Source organism: Phaethon lepturus, unplaced genomic scaffold (genome assembly GCF_000687285.1).
Source record: "Phaethon lepturus isolate BGI_N335 unplaced genomic scaffold, ASM68728v1 scaffold55079, whole genome shotgun sequence".
Taxonomy (NCBI): Eukaryota; Metazoa; Chordata; class Aves; order Phaethontiformes; family Phaethontidae; genus Phaethon; species Phaethon lepturus.
The window spans coordinates 9,275-20,065 of NW_010565168.1; the positions used below are offsets into that span (position 1 = coordinate 9,275).

The 10,791-nt window shown below is 37.8% G+C and overlaps 1 protein-coding gene across 1 annotated transcript in view; it reads right to left on the reverse strand.

Annotated features, from left to right (window-relative positions):
• Positions 1–10,791, reverse strand: part of TMEM56 (transmembrane protein 56) — an 18,288-nt gene continuing 7,497 nt past the window's right edge. Inside the window, exons 3-6 of the mRNA XM_010295086.1 lie at positions 7,996–8,054; positions 6,036–6,130; positions 3,831–3,904; positions 1–423 (exon numbers count right to left, since the gene is read on the reverse strand). Coding sequence (XP_010293388.1) covers positions 108–423; positions 3,831–3,904; positions 6,036–6,130; positions 7,996–8,054 — 544 coding nt within the window. The 3' untranslated portion in view covers positions 1–107. The remainder of the gene's footprint in view (positions 424–3,830; positions 3,905–6,035; positions 6,131–7,995; positions 8,055–10,791) is intronic.

A 10,791-nucleotide genomic window follows, 5' to 3' on the forward strand; every position in this document is an offset into this window, starting at 1 on the left:
GGTAATACCTTGTTTCCTTAAGAGGAGCATTCCATGGCAGAAATGTGCACTGTTTCAGTAAACAACATTATTTTCATAGCAGAAATTTCATTTTACGCATATGATTTCTAGTCAGATTTTCCGTTTCTATGAGTTTTGGCTTCCTCCTGTCCGATAAGACAAACGACTTTGTAGCATCCTTTTGCAATTTTGACCATCCACATGACATTCATAACATCCAGGACAACACTTGAGATAATCCAGGCGCTCTGGGCTGCAAATCCTAATCTCTGGAAAGCCTCTGTCCCAAATGAAGAAATTACATGGCTGTAATATGTAGGCATGACGGCAATCCTCACCACGAAGAACACAACTGTCATCAGCACACCATTGATGATGTTGGCCTTTGAAGATCTGGGATATCCCAGTACTTCAAAAAACCACCTGCAAAAGAAGTGTTCACAGATACCAGGCAGACTTGAAGCCATCCCATTAAAAAAGGATTTAATTTCATGTTTTTTTTCTAATTAACCATTTAATTTATTAATTGCTTCTACCCTTATCATTTCTAGATTATTGCACTGTGTCTTGGCTTAGTTGCAAACTCTTCTGCTTGGCTGCATTTTTTTCCCCACTTAAGCAGTGTGTGATATCCAGTACATTGCAGAATAACATGTAGAAAATCCTGATTTTAATTGTAAACAAGTTGACAACCACTATGCATTTCAGTGACTATTGTGTAATACACTATAATGCAAATTCTCTTTTAAAATGATAAATACAAATTTATTACTTGTTACTATAGTTTGCACTAATGGGCAACTAAAATTCTATTTGTTTCCCTGAAAGCAATTCTAGCATTGTATTTGGACATGGTAATCTAGATAGACCTCTAATTTCCAGTTTCTCAGATTTGGGATTTTCTGACTGCTTCTGTCCAGCCTGAAACCAAAACTTCAAAACCAGACATTGTAAACGGCACTGGATCATGTCACAGTTCGGTATGTTATGCAATGAGAAAGATAAATCTAAAAACCCCCTCTCCCACTACTACTCCTGGGTCATAAGCAGTCTTTAAAAAAAAAAAAATTATCGCATATTAATTCCCTAGTAGACAGGTATAACTTATCTATTGCCTACCACACAGAACCTGCAGGTTGAATTCCTAGAAAAAGGAACAAACTCCTCTAGTTCTTTATCATTCACACTTAAACCAGAATAAAGGCAAGGGAAATTCGTGCAACAATGGCAGGTTAAAGACAGGACCAGAGGAAAATTAGTTAAATCACTGTATTCATGATGGGGGATGGGGAAGGGAAGTGGAATAATCAGTTTATTTCCAAGAATATATGAGGGTAAGACTATTTAACAAAATGACAGTTCTAAAACTGTTTTTAAAAGTAATTTTTAATTTAATTACCTACAGATTACAACCTAGGTAATTATAGATATACTAAAAAGATTTGCCAGACATCCAGCTCTAACAGAAATACTCCCGGAATTCATTAAGAGTGCAACTGAGACAATTAAAATCCAGGCACTCAAGGTGGCAGCCCAGCCTGGAAGCAGGATACCTCACCACAGAAACACTTACTGAGAAGATGAAGAGAGAGACTCAATATATTTGGTCAGACTAATGATCAGAACATGTACTTTCGTTGATAGTAGACAATGCAGATTCCGAAAGTAATTAAAAAAAAAAGCTTTTAAAATATACTGTGATGTGCCAATATAGGTAACTGCACATCTGCTTAGCAACTTCCCTCTCCCAGCAAATTCAAAAAAATAAAGTCAGTGAATCACAGTTATCACTGCAATTTTACCCACCATAGTTCATAATTAATTACATAAATGCTTGGCATGGACACAACCTCCAATTAGATATCCCTAACAACACAGACAGGAAATACGAAGAAAATACTACAGTTCTGAGATTAGAATATAATTTTGTATTTTAATAGTAGCTCTTTTGGTAATACTAAGAATGCAAACAAGGAACATACTGTAAGTCATTATCATTATCCACTACTTACTATCTTAAAGGTCTGGTTCTCTTCAAATTTAATGAAAAAAACCCCAAAACATTCATGAACTAATGAGATGACATCCCTTAGTGCAAGGGACTTCTTTATCTCCTACACTGATTTCCATTTTTCTGAGAAGGCAGTAAATGTCAGTGTCCAAAAGACACACGATCTCACCATAGGCATTTTAAAACTATAGCATATATTACTTTTAATAGCCAGGTGTATCACGATACTTCGTAACGCCACAGTCTGAAAGGTAAGCGTCAGTATAGGTACCACTTAAACCCAGGATGAAATCCTATCTTGGTAGAAGTCAGCTGGGAGAACAGCCGTTCACTAGGACATGAATTTCAATATAGAAACCTAGAATATAATATCACCTTTTTTTTCATTTTCTTGCTCTCCTCTTCCTTGTATTACTAAAATAAGTTTAAAGAAGTGTTTATTTACTCCTCAGTTTCTCTGTGCACATGGAGCACAGACCACCTTAGACTACAATCTCATACTCAACTGCGCTTGGGCAAATGAAAGCAATTTCTGAAGAGATCCATTATCCCACCCTGCCCTCCTCTAAGTTGAATTTGCCAAGCTAATGTTTGAAAGGGATCTCAGTACAGTCTTTTTTATTCTTAGAGATCTGAGGAATGCTACATTCTTATATTGCAGAGTTTACAGTCACAGTGCAGTAATGGGTAATACTCAGATACTCTGTTTGCAGGAGGATCACAGTTCCTATTTGCCTTACAAACCTTGTCCTTTCTCCACCAGACACCTGGAGAAGAAAACAGATGCCATACATGTAGGATCAGTAAAGTAGAAATACACCCCAGTAAGTATGGGTGAGGAGTAGGCAACTGATGCACTGAAAGATCTGATCCTGCATTGCAAAAAAATGGAGGAGGAGGAGAGGACTGCAGCACTGCCCTGTACCAAAGCCCCTCTCCTGAGGTGAAGTCTTCCTGGGGCAAATCCCTGTTCCCCCAAGTCATGGTGTCTACGGAGTAAGGAGAGAGGCCACCCTCCCAGAGCACTGGGAAACTCCATTGACCGCTTTCCTCTACCTGCCATACGTGGCATTATCATGCTCCTTTTCTTATACTTACAGCAGCAATTTTAGTAGCAACACTACTCAGAAGCAATGGCAGGCTTCAACTCTCACTGAGCTCTGCAAAAAAGCCTTCTGCCACTTTCTTCTCTCATCACAAGTGTGAAGATTAACCATGCCAGTTAAATTAGAAAAATAGTAAAGCACCTAAATATAAGTGCTCAAAATAATTTCCAGAACTACCTCTGAAGGTAAATAAAGAATATACATTTATATTATTCTACCTATTCATGTGCATATATTAATATTGATCTATATATGTGCAGTACTGCAAAATAAACTTCAAATTATCTACCGCAATGCAATTCCATCCTTGGATTCTGACAACAATGTTATCTTGCTTCTTTTCCTGGTCCATGATACTAAAAAAAGTGATGGCTTTATTCTAATAATTAAATAAACATAGAAAGGCTAATAAACAACATTATAGTTGTGAACTTCTTCATTCATTAGTTTCATAGAAATTCAGCATTTCATATGAAGGCTGGTCCACTCTAAAAAGGTACCTGAGGGTGAATACATTAGACATACTGTTGCAGCTATAGCAATAAAAGGTTTTCATAGCAAAAAAGGTTTCCACATAGTAATCCTTAGTTCAATACATATTAATTCCCTTTCAGCTGACATTCAACAAGAAAAAAAAAACCTTCCTAAGTGGCAGAAATAATAATACAGATTAAAATTTAAATGAATTATGCAAAAAATTCCTAACCACTTACCGCTGATTGACAAATGGAGTGGAGAACTCTGCAAGCAGACGGAAGTTTCCAAAATAAGCCAACAGACCTTTGCTCTAGTTAGCAAAACAAAATAGACATACAAAAATCAACAATGTAGATGTGAAACCTTGATTAAAGTCTTCAAGTATGCACAGAATGATAAAATGTCTCAGCTTCTTTATTAAAACTGATAGTAAGTGAGTTTGCCAGCTGTGGCCAACTTCCTTACCATTTCAAAATGAGGTTTACTACAAAAGCTACAGTTCACTTCCAGGTATCTCAAAACAGTAGTTTCTTACTTTAAATAAATCTTTAGAAGACTTACAGTTAAGTGGCCATGAAAAGCTAGCTAGAGAAGACTGGCACAAGTAGTCATAGGTTATAATTATGATGATACTATTACTGTCTACGAGAATTATAAATATTTTGTATTTGCCAATGTTTAAACAAGCCCAAACAGAAATACTGTAAGCTAAAGAAAAATGTCCCTGCATTGTTTTAGGAACATAATTTGCCAAAGTGAAGATGAATTCCCAGCTTTTATGCGGCAGCAGGGAGGGCACAGAAAGCCCTTATCTCCCCCCCACCGCAGGGGAAACCCGTCCCAGCAGCTCTGTCACAGCCCCTGCCGTCCCCGGTGGGCTGGAAGAAGAGCACATCTCTGTGCCGTATCCAGATACCCGTGTGGTACGTTTACACTGACACATGTTGTAACTGAGCGCTTTCCTCCAAGTGACAAAGTACAGCATATTCTCTGCCTTATCACTTGGTTGTGCTGGAAATAGTATCCCATTACACAATGGCTGGCTAAGCAGCAGTTTGCAGATGTAGAGATAAAAAGATATTTTAAAAAATTTCAGTAGGTTTCCTAAACAACCTATGGAGTGTGTGTCATGATTCCTCCTTCCCCCACTGAGCATGCTCATACCCACTACTTCAGGCATTTCATGGCAGTCCGCACTACACCAAACAGAAAATCTGTGCGATTTTTGAAATAAGATACTTATGATTAACTTTCTCTGAAGATAAGAGAATGAGAGAAACACACAGACATTCAAGAGCAGAGCGAGATCCAAATAATAAGAACTGCTTTAAAAGAAGTTCACACTAAGACTACACTTTCTATTTACCCCAGAAACAACTAATGAATTTTCTGCATCAGGGATTAGCCTTGGTTGTGGCATTTTCATTCCTTTAATATTCAGCTCTAATTCACTTTCATCCGTGATAATATTAGTAGATCTAATTATCTTCAACCTGAAACAGAGTATTTACTTGTCAGTGTACTTCATCCCCTTTAAACCACTACATGGGAAATCTGACAGTAATCTGGCATCTCAACACTTTTAATATTGTAAGCCTGGGAGTCACACAGTAGGGAGGGAAAGAAATGTGGTAAATGAAGTAAATTGTATTTTATAAGATTCTTTCTTTACTGAATGAGCTTTTCAGAAGAAATTCAGGAGCGTTATTGTGAAGGTCAATGGGCGTTCTACCAAGTCACATGGGCATCTTTGAGAAATTCCAGCAGCAGCAAAGAGTAACTAATCCTAGAACAGTATCCTTCTCATCCCCTTTTCCCTTCAATGTATGTATGCCATAGATATTTACAGATACACAATCACCCATTGTTTCCCCACCAAAGTAGCCTTAAACAAGAAGTCTCAGAGGATCAGTTTGTGTCATAACAGATTTAAAAAGAAACAAAAATGGAAAAAGAAAAAAACCACCCCAGAAAAAATACACCAGCTGATTGTAGTACATTCACCAGAGTTAGGGATCACTGACCTAAGGCCTTGCAAATACAATCACAAGCAGAACGTAACCACTTGAAACCACTTCCTTCTGATTGTCCAACTAAATATTCAGGCTTGTAGTTCCATTTGAAACCCTTTTCTATAACCATATGAAAAGCCCCTCTGTCAAAGTCTCTCTACAGCAAAAACTGAGAAGAGTTTTAATTTCAGCAGTTAAAGAAGTTACATGTTTCTACTGGAGGACTGTAACATTGAAGAGACATGCACTTACCACAAATGACTGATAAAACAATTTAGAAGGTAATGATGATTGAAAATATAAATATGCCTTTCACAAAGCTAATACACCAACCAGTGAGTAATTTTTTTAAACATTAAGCAAATGAGATCTATAAAAACATTGTCTTCAATATCAATTGCTTATGTTACTGAAAAATACAGCACTCACCAGTACAAAAGAATAAGCATATAGAGCTGCCAAGTGGTGTATTACAAAAAATTTGTCACCAATTGCCTTCCAGTAGTAAATAATAAGCAACAAATCTACAAGAGAAAAGAAACAATGATAAAGAACAATTTATTATACTACCATTGACCTCAGAATAGCATTGCTCTAAGTCTTAGAGGTATAAATACCAACATATGGCATCAGTAGAAGCTCTCTGAATTAATTATCTCTGAAGAGAGAACATCTTTTTTCTAAAGACTTTACTTTAGTCAAAGCAATAAGCAACAGTATTCTTCCAACAGTTGCCCTATTTTACTACTTTCCACACCAATGAAAGTACAGAGGCAATAGCTTTAGCTGAAATATTTTGGAAGGAAAAAGTGGATCCCAAATCTTATAGCAAGACTTCACGCTTATTAACTCAAATATTTGGAACAAGTGACCAAAAAAATAAAAGGAGATGGGGTGGCTACAAGGGGCGTAGCCAATACACAAGTACTTGCAGTAAATGCAGAGATCTATTACGTGGAACTTATGAATCAAAAAGTAGTTATATTAGCAAACAGGGAACCATTTACAAAAAATATTTTGCACGGGACACTTGGAATGAGAAGCATGTTTGCTTTATTTAATAAGATTTTTTCAATTACTGCAAAAGTGATATAGCGGACCTGAGCTAATGTTACAAGGAAAGCTTTGACAGAAATGTTCTTTCTTTTCCCATGATGGTGTAAGGTTTCAGAAGATTTTCTTTTCTGTACTGGAACAAGCCATTTCTGCCTCTACTTTCTGCAGGTGAGTACTTTGGACTGGAATATTAGTGACCAAGGTTCCAAATCAAAGACTTTACCCCTGTGCCTTTTGTATCTCCAGTGAGTGCCTTGGTCTCCTTTATATTAGCTGTCCTCAGGCAGGACTCTGTATCATCTGACACAGCCACTCCACTTCCTATTAATAATTAAACATTAACTATATAAGGAAGTGAGAGAGAATGCGTGGCCAGGTTCAGGTCTCTGTTCAAAGGCATTCATTAATTCATAATGAAAGTCTAATGCATAATTATTCAAAAAGAGATACCAACAAATTTAAACATGGAAGCTGAAGTTTTTATGGAAAAAACAGAGACTTAAACTAACCCACAGTTTAACTCAGTGTGCTGATCACCAGATTACCCGTTCCACTGGGGTGAAAAATCTAGCCTGAGAGACAATCAAGTCCAAGGCTCAGTCTCTGACCAAAGACTCCATCCTAACATGAGAATTTTTCCCTGAAAATAGTGCAAGTCACAACAAGTTTTTGCTTTGGTAAGTCAGTACTATCTCCACACACCATAAAAGAAAGCTCCAAAGCATTTTGTAGTAAAATTTCCATGCCAATTCTAGTTGACAGTAAATAATTAAGAACACAAAACATACATAGGGGTAAATGCCATACCAAGAAAATAATTTAAAATTTCCATGTTTTATACATGACTAAATTTTGGCTTGAAGTGAGACCAAGCAATGGGCAGGCAGGAGCCTATGGCATCATTTGCCTCAGCCTATATTGAGGATTACTAAAATTCTTCTGCCAGCATTCTGAGGTCACAAGAAGAAACATATGAGCTACAAGTTGTAGACACCCTGAAGGGAGTGAAGGGCACTGCTTTAACACCTTCTCAGTTGGCTGAAGGACAGAACTGAGCAGGAGTTGGTGGTTGTGTATCAAAGCATCATAAAGCCACACAGCGGCATTTCCTCAGTGCTTGGGGAGATATCATTCCATCTTCCACATCCGCTGGCAAGATCCTGTGATTTCACCACAACCCACAACTCCATTAGCAATTTTAAAAGCCACAGTAGAAACTGTACTGTATACACATATCACATCTCCAGCATAGTGTCTCAGTATGACTATATAGGCATAGTGACTCAATATAAATATACAGGTTGTGTGTGTTATATATACAGTGCATAATTACCAGAAATGAGGTAGCCTGTGGTAATAGCAATATTCAGTTTCACAATTGAAGGGTCACCCCTGTAAACACACCAAAAAATACAGTTACAGCCTTTCTAACAAGGTAATTTGCAAAGGACATACACATATCAAATACATGATGTCCATCAGGTCACTTTATTCTTGGCCCATCAGTAAGACGTTACGAGATTTGGTTAAGTCATGAAAATGGCTTCCTTTTCCACCCAGATATAAGACATCTACTAAGTACCCTAATCAGGATTATCCCCTGCCTTGGGTAGAGACTGTCCCAAGAACTTTGCTAGAGCCTAGAACTGAAACCCAGCAAGTACCCTGAGCTGGCTTCTCTGGAAATAGAGGATAAAAGAGAACAGCCCAGGCAGTGTCTCTTACGACTTTAACTGACACTCTGTGTCTCCATTTTATTTCTTCTGTCAGTGTTAAAACTTTATTAAGGATAACAAAAATATCTTGCTCAGCTGGTGCTTTTCATATTCATAAGAAGATGGATGCTTACAGGGATAAACGGAGTAGAAGGAAACATGAAAGGAATTATTTGCCAGCTCTTTGGAGCCAAGGAACCTTCAGGAAGAAATGCTTTTCAGAGTAGTTTCACACCTTCTGTCCCTTCCCTTTTGGTGCCAAACATTCAGCAGACAAAGCTTAGTAGCACACACGCAGCTTCAGTTCCTCTAGGATGCTCAGTAAACCCAAACTTGTGAATACAGCTCAAGAAAGGGAAGCATCCACATTACAGCAAGTAACATTTGTTCTTTCCTCCACTGACCTCTGTGCATTCCTACTTTGAGGAGTTTGGTAAGCAAATATCTTTTCCTCAGCATAAAGATCATAACTTTTTTTTTTAAACTATGTTGTGCATCTAATTTAGATATGTTTTGTGTATGTATGAATTGAGCTTCAAGTGACAAGTATACATATTTATAAAATACGGACTGCTCAAGACAAGCTGTGAAAGCAATCTTTGTTGAAACACTTTCAAGAAAAAAGGAACATTAACTGTGCTTATGGCCACCTCCAATACAAGTCTGACTCATCTAGAAAGCAGTAAATGCTATTACTTAGCTATTATTTTTTAATCCCATTGGAATGAAGTTGTAGAAGAGATTTCCTGTATTACTACAATCTGTTGACTAAATTTTAGGACTTTCTTAGTATCTAAAACTAACTGTTTTCCTGAGTGAGAGGGTAGCTTACAGGAAAATAGGAGGACTCACAAAACCAGAATTCTGCAATTAGGTGAGGAAAAACATTACCAGGAGAGCCTGGAGATCACTCCATCTCTTAAGATTGACCATAGAAGCTCTCTTAACTACAACTTGAGACAGGAACATTTTTCCACGTTTTCAAAACCTGGCTACGTGAGCTACGTAGGTTATGGGCTGAATGCTTCTTTAGCTGTAGCTCTTCTGAAAGTCCCAGCTAGACACAGAGCACAGACAGTTGTGTTCTCACAACTTTAGCAGAAACTCTTTTAATAGTTAACAGCCCTCCCATTAGAACTCCCAGCTGCAGCAGCAGCAACATCATAACCAAACTTGTAAGTGCTCCCAACACACTTTGGCACACCATCACCAAGACTGAGCCTTGCACTCAAGAACCTTCGTATTCTTCTCCAGATAAGATGTAAAGGACTGAGTATATGCAATTGGTTCCTTGATATTGGTAAACGTGACTTAACTAGATGAAATAGGGAATGATTCACTTCATTCTTTCCATGAGAATCGTCACCCTGGAACAAACCTTCTCCTGACTTTCTAAACTAAGACTTCAACAACATATATAGCTGCACTGCCCATATGTCACCTCCCTTCAAGACGAATCCATGTTAGAACTTCAGATTAATCTCAATTAATTGAAAACTTAGAATTCAGTCTAAAAGTCTAGCTTTCCTGATCTGTCTCCCTGAATGGGAAGTGCAGTGGAGCTTATGATCCCTGATGTTTCCAGCCTAGTTTTGATGCAAGCAAGAGCCAGGAGTGACAAACAGGGTGTGACGTGAATAAGCAAAAGGGAAGCGCTATGTCTTTTGTGATTGCTAAGGAGATATGTGTGGGAAATGAAACACACATGAACATGCACAGCCAGATAGAGCAAAGAAAAGTCCACATGACCAACTTTCTTCAAACTTTTTTGGAGATAGTCATATAAAATGCTCATCAAACATCAGACTTCAAAAAGTGTAATGACTATAAAGTGGACAGTCATATGAAAAAGCCTGCTCTTCTGTGAAGCTACAAATTAATTCACTTATTTACATCTTCTCCCTCTCCTTATCTGATCTCTACCACCTCCACATTTTCTACTGTTATTCTCACCACCTCAAAAACAATTTCTACATCATCTATGTTAAGCAGTCTGTATTACATATAGAAAAAAAGGCAAAGTGTTATCAGAAGTCCTAGACCGTCAAAAGAGGTGTATGTACACAATGCTGATGCTTCCCTGTAACTTACCAATGCTCCAGTCTTTATTATCCTTTGTTAGGATCTATTGTATCTAGTTTCAGGAATTGCCTGACTAATACAACATCTTCTCACCATTGAACCCAAACCCTTAGCAGGAGTCCTGACCCCTTTCAAGACACATGGGTATCAACATCACCATGCACTTAAGCTTCGCGTGAACCCAGAAGTTAGGCTGACATACATAGTGGCTCAGAACATATGATTTTCCGTTATAGATACAGATATCTTTAAATCTCACAGAAAAGAACTTATTGGATATTGTCATACAGTCAATGACTACACAAAATGGGGGCAATACCTAGAGGGAAAGA